Raw genomic sequence first — 17241 nt, 5'->3', positions numbered from 1 at the left:
TCTTTTCTGTCCAAAGGACATTATTCCAGAAGTCTTGTGGGTTGTTCAGATGCAACTTGACAAACCTAAGCTGTACTGCGATGTTCTTTTCACTTCCAAATAAGCGACACTTGTCCTGTCTTTTTCTAATTGTGACCTTTAACATTTAACATACTAACTGACGCTTGTAGAGTCTGAGATGTAGCTCATGGGTTTTTGCACCTTAATGCTCTAGACCAGCAAACTGCCAAAACGTTGGCGTTTATAAAAGTGCTCACACTTATTGATGATCAATTAATCGAGTCCATTTAATTTTAATTTTATAGAGGGTTGTAGTCTATACTACTTAGTTTTTCACAGAACTGTGAAAACTTTCTTGCTCTGTGTAGATTATTTTTAATTCTCATCTTTATCACTCCACCCACCCTCACCAACCTGAAAACCACGTCTATCTGTGCACATTCGCGAGAGGGTTAATGTAAAATATTTCAACAAGAAAACAGATATTTATGTACGACTCTTTTCACTGTTGCTTATTAAGCAGTTCTTACTTTCTGTTTTTAAGAGAGGCTATCAATCGTCTGCTGTGGATGAGAAGGGCAGACATTGCTGCAAGCGGAACAAAATAAGGACTGGTAACACAAGACTTTTCAAAACGTTGATTGATGACAGTAAGGTTTTGAAGATGTAAAATAGCTAGGTAAGAGTGTTTTGTGGGTGATTTATCTATTTTTTTTTAAATGTCTCTTTTTACAAGCATAAGCAGCCACTGTATTAATAGCAGAAGGTGGAAACAATGCAAAGTCTAAATCAGGAATGTCAAACTCATTTTGCATCATAGGCCACATAAGGTGACTTTAATCTTAAGTGGGCCGGACCCATAAAAAACATGATAAATGTGTAAAATTACAGAAAAGGTTCCAGCAGTTATTTTTCCCAGACTGTCTTATAATTATAAAATATAAAGTTTTCATTTTCACAGAAAATGTCCTTTTTTTGGACTCAGTGTAAGAAGCGAAGTATATATGTGGTATGAATCCAACTAAAGGGAGAGGGTATAATTTGAAAAGCTGTAAAACTTATGAAAATACAATTAAAAGTTCACATTTTCTAAAGCTGTCCTGTCTTGGCCTTGCCGATTTTGGCCTTATGTATGACACCCCTGATCTAAATGGACATCAAACATACAATACCCAGTTTATAAAATAAATTTAGGGTTTTTAAAAAAAATCAGTTTTCACTAATATTGCATAATCTAAATAATATCACTCTTAAGTGGTTGCTACAAAGCCTTGCGGTCCACCCACTCAGGCTGAAGTCCCCGCCCACAGCCGGCCGCAGTATCCAGCAGTGTCTCCTTCTTAAACATGTCACTTCTATTCAGGTTCAATATCAGATGCTCGCTCCCGGAGCCCCGGGCACCAGCAATGGCAGTAGTGACGCCTTTGTATAAGTTTATTTTTGATTCATACCGCCTGGCGTGAGTCACGACAAGGGCCCACTACTTGAGAATACATGCCTCTCGGGAGGGAAACCTTTGCTTATGATAATGGATGGGTAAAGATGAAACAATTACCAAATTCACTCGCAATTTCGCCAGATTTAAGCGAAATTATTTCAGATTCTGTAATCATAACTCACAGGGAGTAATTATTTAAAAATACATAAAAATTAGATCTTACGTCCTAATTGCAGCTCTTTGAATCTGCTTAAGGGTCGAAAAGCTGAGATCCGTGGCCGGCTTTTGTTGACCTAATGACTGATAAGTCATCGAGCTCCTTCAACCGAACGCTAGATGGCGCAACAGACTCTACTCCGTGCTGAAAACATCCACGGCTTCTTTTTCGTGCTGGAGCCAGAGGCCTCAAGTAAACTCAAGTGAGTGGAGATATGAGAAGCAGGCTCCTCTCTGTTTGTTGTTTGCACTTCTCATCTCAGCGTCCTAAAACTCTCTTCAGCTGTCAAATGACTGAAAATGGTGGGTAACGCCAGACTTCAGACTAATCTGATGTTCTTTCTCCCTTTCAAAATAAAACAAGTGACAAAATACAAGTTAATTGAAATAATGACATACAAAAGCCTGTATCCAACACAAACATCCACGCACACATGAACAGCTACAGAATAATTTTTTTCAGTGCCCTGCTCATCTGACGTCACAAAACGCTCAGAAGATGCATTTTTTTGTGCGTTATGTTTAAATACAGATTTTGCTCATATGCTCGTATTCTTATCTCTCATAAAACATTGCAAGATTTATTGGCTTAGACACGGGGAGGGGGAGGGGGAAGGGGTGACACTTGCAGAGGGGATCTTCATTTTCATGTTTGGAGTCGAGAGAGCAAGCAAGAAATACGAGAGAGAGAGACACGGAGAGAAAGAGAGAGAGGGGGGAAGAGAGAGAGAGAGACTCAAGTCTGATACCGCCGAAGACCACGCGCTACAGAAGACGGATGAAGGCACGCGACATGTCTCAAGGATTCAGGTAAGTTTTGACACACCAGAAAAAAAAACATGTTTGAATGTGCATGGTGTGTGTAGCAGAATGGGAAACATGGACTGATTAAAGGTGACAATAAGAACATGTCATGTCATGCTTCCTATTATAAAGGTAACAGCTTAGTTTGTTTATCATTATTATTATTATTATTATCATCATTATTATTATTATTATTATTATTATTATTGTTCATTTAAACCGAGAGGTACCTTAGGCTGGACGACGGATAATAATAATATGTTTATATGTATATCGTCTATCTTGTAGGCTTCCTCGTATTAAACTCACATAGATGCCGATTCGTATAATAGTTTCTATTGTTCGGCTTTCATTAGAAATTAGATGAGTCAAATCGTGAAGAATGCGTCTGTGAGGGGATGACGAGTGCAGGCAGTAGTCCCAAAGACGTCCTTGTAACGTGTTTGGAAAGCGCGCTGTCCACGGTCCTGAAATCGGCAGCCTGCCTGATCTTGTGGATGGCAGAGCCAGCATCCGCACAAAATAGCAAGCGATCATTTGCAATGAAAACACCGTATTGTCTGAGAGGTTTTGAAGTAACGGACTGTCTCCGCACGTGTTAAATAGATGTAGAGGCTTGGCAGACCAGACAGTAGTACTGTTGAACCACTGTTGGCCATAGACCAGCTGGGTGTCCGTTTTGAATGCCTTGCTCAATGGCATCTCGCATCTGGTGGTTGATAATAGCGGGATAAGGAGGGCTGCCAGCTGTAGGAATGTGAAGCAGGGCGTTGATGTAAAGGAGCATGCGTGCTTAGTCAACTCTTTATACATAAACGTTTGGCACATCTGTCCTCGTTTCTCCTAGCTTGCACGTCACAGCAGTTTGTCTTGTTTCCCCGCAGGTGTGCGTGGATGGCTCCCAGGTGTCGTGCTCGCAGGTCATGGATGGGATAAGCGTGGAAGTACTGGCAGACAGCAGATGATATGCCTGCACAGTTGGCACGGCTCACGCGATGTGGCGCAACATGGCACGCGTAAAGATGGGTCTCTTAGCTCTCCTGTGTCTCCCCGCGTGTTTCTTTCGGGTTCTCGTGCTCTCCCACAGCAGCAGCATCTATGAGCGGTCGGTAGTCCCACGCGCTGTTTCCCGCTCCGTGGCTCGCATGGACGGAGACGTGATCATCGGCGCGCTCTTCTCCGTCCACCACCAGCCGTCTGCTGAGAAGGTGGCCGAGCGGAAGTGCGGGGACGTGCGCGAGCAATACGGCATACAGAGGGTCGAGGCCATGTTCCACACTTTGGACCGAATTAACGCCGACCCCAACCTGCTCCCCAACATCAGCCTTGGCTGTGAGATCCGGGACTCCTGCTGGCACTCGTCTGTCGCCCTGGAGCAGAGCATCGAGTTCATCCGGGACTCCCTCATCTCCATCCGGGATGATAAGGACGGGTCCAAATGGTGCATTGACGGTACCCCATCCAACCAGCCACCACCTACCAAGAAACCTATCGCTGGTGTGATCGGACCCGGATCCAGCTCTGTGGCTATTCAGGTGCAAAACCTGTTGCAGCTTTTCAACATCCCGCAGATTGCCTACTCTGCCACCAGCATCGACCTGAGTGACAAGACTTTGTTCAAGTACTTCCTGAGGGTCGTTCCTTCAGACACCCTTCAGGCTCGGGCCATGCTGGACATTGTCAAGCATTACAACTGGACCTATGTGTCTGCAGTGCACACTGAGGGTGAGAGCCTATTACTGCTCATTTCTAACATCACCACAACAGTAGAATAATTCACCCATAGTCTCGCAGTCTATTAGTGGACAACATAGTGAAGCATCACAGCAATGCTGTAATTGATCACAGAGTTTGGAGCTTGACAGTGACACATGTCCAGCTTTTGTATAAGATGTTGTGCCAATCCTGGGTGTTTGATTGTTCAAGTGTGAAGGGCTACTACATATATTTTTATATTTATATTTAAAAATAGCTTCACGAGTATGTTTTTTTTAATTCAAGGTAGCTGGTCTAAGACATTTGATTACTATTTTACTTCTCTTTGAATATCACGTTGCACCTTCCTGACAGTCTCTAGCTTTTTTGGCAAATACATCCACATCTCTGTATTAAGTGTAGACCCTCATTAGTTTGGAGGGTTGTGTTGGCCTCACGTACAGCAAAGCATCTCATATACACTAAAACAGAATTATGGGTGCCTTGCTCGCAAAAAACAAACAAACAAACATGCACGACTGTGTAAGGTGACTACATATTGGGCCGTCTGTTGTTTTTTTTCTTCATATTGGCATGATGTTACAGTATTGGGATCCAAAGCTGGACTTTCTCATCAGTGTTATTAAAGTCATCATTACAAGTTGAAAAAGTAGAAATCTAGCAGGACCTTTATTAACATTAAAAATGTAGGTGTTCTTGTGGAAATTTTAAACTGTTAAATGTGAAGGGTGAGACTGGACTGAAAAATGACGTTAGTTCTTAAAATTCCTCTCAGTGCATATAAATTAAAATGAATATCATGTCTCACACAGCGGGCTCACTTTTGTCTCAAGAAGTCTTACCAGTGCATTATGGCAGAGACGGGAGGTAAAAAGGAGAGACAGGTTGGGAAGACAAAGTAATTACTGTGACATGAATTATGTCCATGGGTTTTCATTAAAGTCTTGGTGAACACACAGTCATCGACTGTGCGCCCAAATTATGAGTGACAGGCTACATTACCCAGGATCCCCCCTGAGGAACTGCATACTCATGGGGAGTGTAAAACATCTTTGGAAAGTCCTATTATAGTCAGGTGTTGCAGATGGGCTTTGACACAGGTTGCTATCAGATAGATGAAGATAGGGAGTTAGGGAGGTGTAGTACCTGGAGGCACATCTAGGTGGCGTCAGCTGTCTGACCTTCAATATACCTACAGCAGGATCCTGTGGGACTGAAGTCATATTTGATGAGAGCTCAGTCAGGGGAGGGTGAATTTCATTGCGTACGGCATCACTTTTTCAGTTATTACTACAGTAATGTACTTTTGCACAATATAAACTTTTAATATTTAATTAACCGTAGGCATTCTATTTTTTAGTTTATTCAAACTTAATATATTTTGCCTTATGCCGACCTTACTCGACCTTTGAGAAGTCCAGTGTAAATCCACTAATTTGTTTTGAGCTATCTTTATTTATCTCTGAAACTGTGGTCACGACTGTCTTAAGCCCACGAGTTCCTACTCCTTGCCACCTTATTCAAGTTATAATTGCAGCTTGTTGCCAGTAGCAACAGCTAGGGCTGTGAAATTGCATAAATTACCTGTCCCGATTATCATCCGTCTGGTTGCAATGCTCCGAGTGGGTTTTTGGTGGTCATTGTCAAAAGGCCTGTCAACTAATGCACCACCACCCACCTGTCTCACAGCTGAGATGGAAAGAGTAAAATAATTGGATATCATTATTTCCATTTACCAGTGGAAGAATGAAACGAGGCAATTGAAAATATCATCAAAGGGCTATCGGAAAACCAACACATGGCCACATTGTGTCAGAATAAATGCTTTAGTGTGATGCCTGTGTCAGCTGCTGTCTTCCTCGCTCTGTAAAGCCATGCCATGCACAGACAGAATACTTTTTCTCCATCACCCATGTTTGGGGGGGAGGGGGGTGGGGGCAGTGAAGCCAATCACACAGCCAAATGTTTACACATTTTTATTTAAAGGTGCTTTTAATTCCCTTTTGATAACAAGCACAATCAAATGCAAGTTCGTGTTCCTGCATGCGCAGCTGATTGACTTGTCTGTACAATCCAGGTATCTTGCTAAAGATCCGTTGGCTTCATCCGAAATCCAGCTCTTGACGCATTAGTCAAGAAAAGTAGTTCACATGAAAATAGAAGATTTAGGCTCAGCAGCTTTGCCGGGCTCTTGATTGGGATAGCATGCTGTTAAGCAAGGACAACGATCTTCACCCCTCTTGGCTTTGATTGCAATCACTAGCCGGCCAACTCTCACACTCATTATCAGTGGATCAGAGCTTCAACTCGGTCAGGGCTTGTTACAGTGAACAACTGGTGGGAGGGGTGGGGGGTGGGGTGCTTTAAACACTTGTTGTCCATCAGCACAATAATTAGAGATGTGTGGTTAAAAGCAATTACTCATATTTAATGATGCCAGTGTGGTATTGCATATAAAAAGGCATGTAATGCAAAACACCAAGATGTGGATTGTATCCCAATCACAGATGAAAGCGTCATCTTTTAAGCTCTCAATGACTGAAAATGGACCCATCATTAAGAAATGGGATTACAAGACACTGAAGATACATTTTATTGGACGCCATTTAAAATTTTGCTATTCTCACTGTCTCTTTTGTTGCGTCACCTGCAGGAAACTATGGGGAGAGTGGCATGGAGGCTTTCAAGGAGCTGGCCTCTCAAGAAGGCTTGTGCATTGCTCACTCGGACAAGATCTACAGTAACGCAGGGGAGAAACATTATGACCGCCTTTTGAGGAAATTACGGGAGCGACTACCCAAAGCTCGTGTGGTGGTGTGTTTCTGCGAGGGCATGACTGTCCGAGGTCTGCTGATGGCCATGAGGCGGCTCGGGGTTTATGGAGAGTTCCTCCTTGTTGGCAGGTGTGTGGGTATTTTAAATTTTTTTGCCTTTTATTGAACAATTTAGAGCCTGCCTTTGGAAGGCTGCGAGATGCTGCGTTGTCCTCCTGATGTGCATGTCGCCAAGGCAACTGAGAAGAATTAGACCACATACCAATAGCACTGAATAGAAATGTTCTCCAACAATGAATAATTGGCATTTCTGTTGCCAAAAAAGCTGCAAACAATGCCTCAAGTCCATTCTCTCCATGTCCATGCTTCGTCATATTTGTCTTTATTTTAAGGCAGGAGCAGTCATTTCTTATATTCAAATGTGATTATACATGAAGATCATACTGAATCCACCTTCTTTATAAGAATCAATCCTTTTTATTATTACACATCCTCCTTAGATATTCACCCTGTCCTTTCTTTTCCATATTTCTTCTTTCCCTTCATGTCCCTGTCATTTCTGGTGGTGGCTTAGTCACTGGAAAAGGGCAAGTAGAGTTGTCTCACACACTTATAGTGTCACATTACACCATGAAATCATCCTCAAGGAACATTCACAGTTGTCAATAAAAGTCACAGCGTATTTGATGCTAATTTTCAGTTCATTCCTGCAGCATCTTTCACTCTTCATTTCAGAGAAGGAAGAGGTTTTTTGGCACTTCTTTATTGTAGACTATTTCAGCCATATGCACAATACTGTTAATATGTATTTTGATACATATGGCAAAACATATCCACCTTAAATGTAATATTTTACATATACCGTTAAGTTACTTAAATGGCTAAATGGCTGGCTAAGGAAGCCTGTGCTCACAGAGTCCTTACTGATGATGATTAGACTGCTGAGGATGACTTTGTAGCTGAATCCTGAATGAATGCAAATCAAATTCATAAGCCTAGAAAAAACAATACAGTACAGTGACTTCCTTCATTTTTGTATGTTCACTCATATCAAAATCTTGGTCATAGTCCAGGTAATTCTCACAGAATAAAACTGTTATTGTTCTACACTTATAAAAATGTACGAACCAATTCAACACTGGATGTTAAATGGGTTAATTGCACGTGAAAATCCTTTTGCAGTTAACAACTATTGGCTCTTTGTTTGTTGCACGCTCTTGTCACAAACTCTGCAAAGCACATTTAATGTGGAATCAAAGCTCTGTGCATGAAACATGTTTTAAAGGAGGACTCAATGTGCATTTCAGTGTTTACCTCACACGTGTCAGTCAGCAGCTGAAGTTTAAAAATGGACTTGTGTGTTCTGTTATATTTGTTGACATCAGTAAACTCGTCCTCTTAACTAGATGGTGGTTTTCATTACAGAGTAGTGTGTTTAGACAGAATCACTTCCTCTTTATTACCATTGATGTTCAAGTGTTGCATCAGTCTCAACTGAAGCCAATAAGGTGCAATAGCATACAGTCACATATCAGTCTAATATAAGTTTTATTTGTGTAGCCAAAGCCTCACCTTTCATTGCTTTAGACCCCAGCTGCTTCAACATGGCGAATTGAAATACTGTGTTAGTGGATTTCCATGGACACTGTTTGTTCTGGTGCTGAGAACCACTTTACAAGGGAGGGAAGTTAAAAATATTTAAGATACATTCTATACTTCTGTTGGTCTTGTCATGACAATTTTCCCTTTATTACTTAGCAGTATGTAGAAAGCTAAAGAAAAAGGTGATAAGTAGCAGGAGAATGATATGAAGTAAAGCTCTGATTGACTTGCAAATGAATTTGGGACAAACTGTTGATGGCATTTGCACTCATGTGGTATGATCACTAACCAAATCAAATCAAATCAAATCAAATCACCTTTATTGTCACATCACATGTGCAGGTACACTGGTACAGTACATGCGAGTGAAATTCTTGTGTGCAAGCTTCACAAGCAACAGAGTTGTGCAAAATACAATAACGTGCAACAAGCAAAATATAGAAATGGTTAATCTAAAAAGTAATAATATATGTACCATATATAAAGGTATATACATTACTGAATGTGTGTACTAAATATGTTTTTCTACGTGTGTGTGTGTGTGTGTGTGTGTGTGTGTGTGTGAGTGTGTATATACATGTTTTACAAATGAAATAGAGTAAACAATAAAATAAGATATATAAAATATAAAATATACAGAGGTAGGTATGTGCAAAACAGTGGCATTAATGTACAGTATGGAGTGCATAATGTTGAAGTTCCAGTAGTGAGGGTGAGGTGTCTATGACGTGTTCAGCAGTCTGATGGCCTGGTGGAAAAAGCTGTCTCTCAGTCTGCTGGTACGGGACCGGATGCTGCAGAACCTCCTTCCTGATGGAAGTAGTCTGAAGAGTTTATGGCTGGGGTGACTGGAGTCCTTGATGATCCTCCCCGCTTTCCTCAGGCACCGCTTCCTGTAGATGTCTTGGAGGGAGGGAAGCTCACCTCCAATTATCCGTTCAGAGCACCGCACTACTCTCTGGAGAGCTTTGCGGTTGTAAGCGGTGGTGTTGCCATACCAGGTGGTGATGCATCCAGTGAGGATGCTCTCAATGGCACAGCGATAGAAGGTCCTGAGGATGCGGGGGCTCATGCCAAATCTTTTCAGTCTCCTGAGAAAGAAGAGGCGCTGCTGTGCCTTCTTCACTGTCTTGTTTATGTGTACTGACCACGTAAGATCCTCAGCCAGATGTACACCAAGGAAGCGGAAGCTGCTCACTCTCTCCACAGCGGCGCCGTTGATGGTGATGGGGGTGTGTACTCCTCTGCACCTCCGGAAGTCCACTATCAGCTCCTTTGTCTTTGCGACGTTGAGGTGCCCTCTATTACAAGTTGTCACCAAGAAAAATGCTTATCTTTAAACTTTAAGCTGTCTTTAGGTTGTGAATAAAAAAACTGCTGTTGCATTAGATCAAATCTGTCAGTGACTGTTTGCCGAATCTAATTCTCTTGCACACACTTAAAGATTTGCTGGTGTGATTAGAGCATTTGTTTCCTGTCATTGCCATTAGCAACGAAGACGCCTTTCTGACTTCCTGTTCCATGTTTCGCCTCGGTATATGAAGAGAAGACAAGTGGTGCTCTCATCAGGAGCGTCTCTTTTGATTGAATATGCCATGTTCAATGCACACGTGCATATTTAGGTTCATAGCAGAGGATGGCACTCTTTCTTTTTTTACAAGCCTTTTAAATTATCTATTATAATGACACTCTGGGATCGGCTGCATTGCTTCCCATATCTTTACTTTTCTCTTTCCTCCATAGGAGATGGGAAAAGTGTGTCTTTTTTTAGCTTCTGTGAAAGTCTCGATGGGCAGAAGAAATGCTTCTGGGTCAAAGAGAGAGAGAGACAGAGAGAGATGGAGAGAGTGAGGGCCAACACATGCAAAGCCATGTGTGTGCATGAATGAAGCTGGCACACAGGCTTATCAAAGAGAAGCTTGTTTTCGTAGTTTATGCTTTCACCTCTGAGGAAGCTTTTACGAGCTGCGTGTGCATCTGTGTATGTTTGTGCTTTTTTTGTGTGTGCATGTGTGCGAGTTCTAATAAAAGTGGTAATCTACCACAAAAAGCAAAAAAGGCCCAGTGAAAAGAAAAGAAAAGAAATAAAGAAGTCCTCTGCACACTTTAGATGACTTTGCATGCCGTGATCAATTTCTTGGCACTATGCAATATGTGGGAAAGTAGGTCACTTGTAATGAAGAGCTGACAATAATTCAGCGCACTGTTTTAGTCTTACAGCCCCGCATTGTTTGTAGTGGCAGCAGGTAGCTGATTTCAGTGGAAAGAGCCACAAAAAACCCAGTACCAGCACCAAATGGTAGGCAGACAAAGTTAACAAGTGGCTTTTAAACATAACTGAGCACAAAAACATGACAAATGTTGCTCCATGCCTGCTGGGTGTGTAAATAAACATCTCATAATATCAAGTTAAACCTGGTAATATGGTAATAATCTTCTTTCTGCCTTATATACTGAGACACCAGTTCAAGAAGAACCGAACACGATTTATTGAGATACAGAATTCAATTAATCTATTTGGCGATTACACACTTTACATCCACTCCACATAGCAGAACGTAATCCTGGTGATAGGAATTAGGACAGATCTGAGTGACCACGGTGGGAGGAGGTGGGTTGAGTGGACAAAAGCATGAAAGGGACGGTGACCGATGAGCTGTGAGATTTTAAGCACGTGGAGTGGTGACTGACTGGTTCGAAGAAGGTGGACAAAAAGATGACTCAACTAGTGTCAGCATTGGTGTCAACATTGAGTTTGACAGCATGGGAAAGCGGAAGTGGTGTAAATAATAGACGAACGACCGAACACACAGGAAAGCAGGCAGATAAGTGATTGTAATCCTTCCTTATTGAACTTCCTCATTAGCTTCAGTAACCAGTCAAAAAAGCTTCTCTGTATTACCGCAAAAATGTCCTTCACATGGTCTACACCACGGAAGTTCATTCAAGGTCTCAAGTTCAACTATATCTCCCTAAAATCACCACAAAATGCTTAATATCAGAAAAGTTAAAACAGGCCATAGCCAGGAATAATATCAGCAACAGTCAGGATGGAATAGGAGCATAATTTTCTTTCAAAATCACACAGGCACACTTGAGGCTTTCACTGCTTTTTTTCACCAAAATAATAAAACTTCCAAATACTGTCCTCATCAGGCCAATCAGTGTACTAATTAAAATGTAAGTGCGAGTAAAAAGCATTACACTTCATCACAATTATCCCATTGTTTTTGTGGTAAGGGTACAACTGAGAATATTTGAGTGTAAAATATGACACCAATTTAACATAGTTGGTGTATTTTTTTAAGGATAATGAAGCAAAACCAGTGAGGCAGATACTGCGGCCAATTTCTTTTGAAACTTTATGCACGTCCCCATTTCATTTTACTTGGCATTAAAAACAATAAAGGAGTGTAAGTGGTGCACCAGACCGAAATGTTTGCAGTGTTCAAAAGCAGGGAACGCTGCGGTTTTCTTTTCCTTGTCTCGTGTTTTACGGTGATCACAGAGCACCACAGAAGCAGACACAAACACAATACCGCAGTGGCTGCATAAACTACAAGTGGGCATTCGGGGATGTTTGAATCTGAGAGCCTTTGTTGTTCTGTGCAGCTAACCTGCTCTTCAGACGAGGGCCAGGTGTGGCGACGTGCTCGACCCACTTCATCCCTTATCTGCGGTCGCTGCTCTGCATTACTTCCACACTTTACATCCACTCCACTCTCGTATTGTCAGTCAGAGGGCCTCTTGTTTTTCTCTCTCTGTTGTCAATCATGATTTTGCCAATCATTTGCTTCCATTACTTTGTTGCTGCAGGCATATGTTACACACACACATTGCGTAAAGAGACAATATTTATTCCATCCATATATTCTGTCAGGGAGCTGCCGAGGCACAGTGGCAACATAGATTATCTACTTCATTCCAATGAAGAAAACACTGATGTTTCAAATTTTTTCTCTTCTATTAGGTAATAATATGTTCCGCAGAAGATGAGACAGAGTGAAACGTAAAAGCATAAGCAAAGCATGAAGAAAAGAGTAAGTGTAGCTTAGTCAGACGTTTATGGAGACACATAGGGAGGAGAAGAAAAAGAGGTAACAAACTGAAACGTTAGAGGGAGCAGGCTGTGTTAGTTTATTATCATAATACTGCGACTGGTCCAGTTTTTTTGTTGCTTCTCAATAGTTTGAGTAATTCCTCTCATTTTTGATCTCACAGGGAAAACAGCAGCATCATTTACCCATATCTATGTTAAACAAAGGACTCCTTGGATGTTGGCAAGTAAATTAACAAAATGAATGAATTAGTCTAATTTGGACATATCATTGTACACTGAACCTTTCTATCCCATATATTTAAAAGCTCCTGCAAATTCTGATGGAACTACAAGTCTGCAGCTGAGTCACTTACACCTCTTGTCTAACTCGAGAACGGGCTCTCTTAACTTTTAATGTGCACAGTGCCCGCTTTCAAAAACACAGAAAAATGAACCATCATGTAATGGAAACTCTCATCAGTACATCTGAAAATGTAGACTTTTATGTAAGCTGTAACTTCCACAATCAAAAACATGATTCTGCACCATCAATAAACATGAAATCATAACTTTTATTAAAAGCAGCTGAAATACATAAAATCAAAGTTTAATTTATTTAAAAAGTCATTAAGGAAAATGTGCTTGGTATAGTCGGAATGGATATCAAAGCAAGTAAATTTGATTTGACAAAAGTTCTATTATGTAACGTTTTACATTGTCCATACATAACAAAATTACATAGAAAATATACATTTAATTAAATTAGTTAGTCAGGAATTTGCTGTAAAAATACTGGAAATTGCTTTTTGACAGTAGAGCTGAATTACCTAAAGATTACAAAGGCGTACTATATGACATTAGGGGCAAACGGGGGGAAATATTAGAAGTAAAATAATTGAGTAAGGGATTAAAGTCAATATATTCAAAATAAAGTTGAAGTACTAATTTCAGAGTAATGTCTAATTACAGAATAAAGATGACATTCCTCTATAAAAACTCTTGTGCTGGTGGGTTCATCATATTTTTGTCACGGTTCTGGGTCCGTTGGACCCAGTATTTTGAGTTGTTATGGTTTTGGTTTAATTTTGTATGATGGATTGTTCTTTATGTTTCTCTGGTGCTTTGTTGGGTTTTATGATGAATCTGTGTTTCAGTTATTCTGGTTTAGGGATTAGTTCTTAGGTTTTGGGTTCTCATGTTTATTGCGGTTTCAGTTCAGTGTCTAGTCTGTCTCTCTGTGTCGTGTCTGCGTCTTTGTTTAGTGGTTTCTTGTTTCCTGTTTTATTGTGAAAGTCTATGTCTTATGTTAGTGTGTGCAGCTTTGCTCCCCCTGTCTCGTTAGCCCTGATCTCTCCCAGCTGTGTCTCCCTCCTGTTGGCCATTCCCTGATTACCACCCTGTGTATATAAGCCCTGTGTTTTCCCGTGCCCGGTGTCGCGTCGTACCATCAGATTATGCCTGTGTGTTTTCGTGTCAGCGTTTCAGTGTTCAGTACCATTGCTCAGTTTATGTTTTGTTTTCATGCCAGCAATAAAGCTGAGGTTTTGAGTTACAATTCAGTGTCTGAGTCCTGCGCTTGGATCCTCCTCTCCGCCTGCCCGCACACAGAGCCCTGACAATTTTACTTTAAAACTGGTTTTATTAACAAGCAAATTGCTTCTTTTCAGGACATTAGCACAGAGGGGTAATCAGTATTAGGACTCAGAAAATGAGGTGGGCTCATCGATGTTTAAATCTTTGTGTAGTACAGGGAGGCTAGGTTGCATCATAATGCACAATAGGACACTTGTACAAGTTGTTTAGCCGTGAAGGTGTAGAGCTTAGGTAGGTGAGGCATCTGGGATGAAGGCGTTGCCACAACACATAGATTAGTCCAATAAACTGCAGCCACGTGACACTGACTTCACTGGTTTTAGCTTCTGTGTTGTGCAAACTGAAGCTGACTTCACTTTATTCTTTAGAAAGCATGCCAGCCTTGATCTTAAAGGTGGATTTTACTCTCACAAGTACAACGTTTTTCTTAAAATTTCAACTTTATTCTCAAAATGTGACAAGTTGAAAAAGACATCCTTGTCTTTTTCAGATACTGCTACATTTTACACAGAGTGATATATAATATATTGAGTTATATTTTACACTCGGATCAGCATAATGGCAGCCAAACAGCTGACAGTGTTTTACTGTAAAGCTTGTATTCCGTATAACATAGCAGCATGTTTCGCAGTATTTGTTGCAGATTGCAGATGTGACAGAAATGCATCATTAACGAATCTGACAGCGTAGTGAGTGTGTGTGTTTGTGTGCCGTGTGTGTTTAACTGAGGGCTCCTCGGGGCCAACACCATTAGACTCTCTCACAGTCTCAGGAAACCTCTGAATCTGGAATGTTAATTTCCGTTCAGCTCTGTCTGCTGAGCTGTAGTTTCTGAAATGTTCGAAAGCTGGATGCACATTTACTGTACGGTGTCATTATCATTGCCTCTAAAGTCTCTTCCCCAGTAGGCCTACCGTGCCTGGTTTCTGAATGGCAGCATGGAGTGCATCCACCTACTCATTTGCCTGCCTGCTTGCTCTCTTGCAATTAGCATCATTCGTTTTCTCTCTCCCGCTAATGCTGCTTGAATGCTGTTATTACTAAACATCATTTGCATAAGCTGCTTTTCCACATGTAACGCTCATTTCTGTCCCTGTCTTACAAACGCAGTTTTGGTCCTGGTCCCATTTTGACTGCTCACTTCTTGTTTGTGTTTTATTCCTGACAAAATGGACACTGACACAGGAATGCGGATGTTCTGCCTCTGCAATAGCTTGGCACCGGTCATTAACGCAGTATGACTGCATCTTTTGAGACGGCACTGAGGTGCGAAGAAAGCTGCAAGCCCATATTGTGTGCGTCACGTGCATTTCTGCATTTGCCTGTCCTGTTCCATTTTCTGTAATAAGGGGACGCTGAGCCGGAATAAATGAAATGTTTAAGGCAGGAATGAGAGACAGAGAGACTGAGAGAGAGGAGTTGTGGTGGGACACATTTAGAGGCTTTTTTCTATCATCTCTAAGGCTCTCATCTCCTCCCCATCTCAGGAAGGAAAGCGTGGAGGATGTGGAATTTTGCCTATTGACTTCTTCTTGCGAGTAATTTGGCAAATTGCAGGGCTTCAGCAAAGAGCGATGTTATCTCTGGCAATATAGCACTGAAAACACCGCCAAAATAAACGGGTATATTTGCCATCCAGAACTGTAGATTCAGAAAGGTTTAGGGCTAAATTTCTGATTTATTCTGCTTGGGCGTAACCCATAATAGCTCTCACTGAGTCAAATCTTTAAAAAAAAATATATGCAAGGTAAAGGAAACTCTTTGGATATCAAGTTTAAGGAGTTAAAATCTTTTTTTCCCCATTTGGTGATGGTTTCAAACTTAAATCCAACACTTCAGAAGAGTGCTTTTCATGTACTGCATTAGTGTTTTCACCATCTCAGATTCTCCTCTTTATTGGTGATGCGCTTCATGTTTGCTTTCAAGCAGCAGCTTCCTTTTGTTAGACATCCAGTTTGCAGCAAAGTCGTGACTGATAAATCAGTTCTGAATGCAAAGATTCGAGATAGAGAGCGAAGGTGTGGAAGGCAACACGAGGCCTGGCGAGATCCTCAGTCTGTGACGTGACCCACTTTTTTGTGACCCGTAAAGTTTAGCGCAAGTTTCATGAATTAAGGGCAGTATGTTTGTTTGTTAGGAGAATAGGGCTTACAGTACCGCTGGAACAAAAGGCTCGTGCGCTGCTTGTGCTGCAGTCGCCATGGAGATTTTGTTTGGCCTCGAGATGGAGTTGGTATGATCGTCTCGCTGCAGATCTGTCACTCAGTCTGTCAGCGGGGGCTCCACAGAATACAGCACAATAGTCCCTTCTCAGAAAATATGGCTGACATCTGAAAAATTCCTCCCAGCAACAACAGTAACAAAGATGGTAATTATAAGATAAGAAAACATTGGCGATGATCATTCAGTAATGGAGCCTGGCTCGCGAACACTTGTGGCTCCGAAAGTATATTCAAGTTGAGTCAGAATTCACGATTACATCTGTTTGTGTTCCACTGTGCAAGGGAGCACAATGAGCTACATTTGAATATTTATAACACGCCTCTGATGTTAATTGAAAGCAGCCACACTTTGTCAAGGACATCTCCCTCTCTGCAATTCAAGCCCGGTGCTCCCAAAGTGCACAGCGACGGGTGAATGACATTGGAGCGATCAAAAATAGCACTCGGGCTTTGCATCTGGACACAGTTGTCAGATCCAGATTAGTAGAAGCTGAGAAGCTTTCTGCTGCAGACAGCTAACAGTGGACCAAGAGAGTAGCGAAAGATGCCATAGAAAATCTGAACCCTCACTCAAAACATCACAGAAAAAAGAAAAGCAATCAATAGCAATGTTTTTACAACCGTTTGCAATTTAAATAGCAAACATTGTTTTTCCAGCCTTTTAGAATCGCTGCCAGTCGGACCGCCTCAAGTGTTGGATGGTTTCTCAGATGAAATAAGCGACTGGAATTTATCATCCTGGGCTCTGAGTTATTCTCATGTAACGCCGGATAGTGCTCGCCCCCAACCCCGGCTGGGTAAAGCAGCAGGCTGAGTAAAAAGAGAGGCAATCGGCAG

The 17241-nt window shown here is 41.5% G+C and overlaps 1 protein-coding gene across 2 annotated transcripts in view; it reads left to right on the top strand.

The window, feature by feature from the left end:
• Positions 1-2302: 2302 nt before the first annotated feature.
• The window catches only part of grm1a (glutamate receptor, metabotropic 1a), a 34886-nt gene continuing 19947 nt past the window's right edge, over positions 2303-17241 (top strand). Inside the window, exons 1-3 of one of the 2 annotated variants that reach the window (XM_005454654.4) lie at positions 2303-2464; positions 3343-4183; positions 6828-7077. In XM_005454654.4, coding sequence (XP_005454711.1) covers positions 3454-4183; positions 6828-7077 — 980 coding nt within the window. In that variant the 5' untranslated portion in view covers positions 2303-2464; positions 3343-3453. The remainder of the gene's footprint in view (positions 2465-3342; positions 4184-6827; positions 7078-17241) is intronic. The other variant, XM_003449887.5, reaches the window with a different exon arrangement.

This window comes from Oreochromis niloticus, linkage group LG15 (genome assembly GCF_001858045.2).
Source record: "Oreochromis niloticus isolate F11D_XX linkage group LG15, O_niloticus_UMD_NMBU, whole genome shotgun sequence".
Lineage (NCBI taxonomy): Eukaryota > Metazoa > Chordata > Actinopteri > Cichliformes > Cichlidae > Oreochromis > Oreochromis niloticus.
This window is presented reverse-complemented; position numbering and strand designations above follow the sequence as displayed.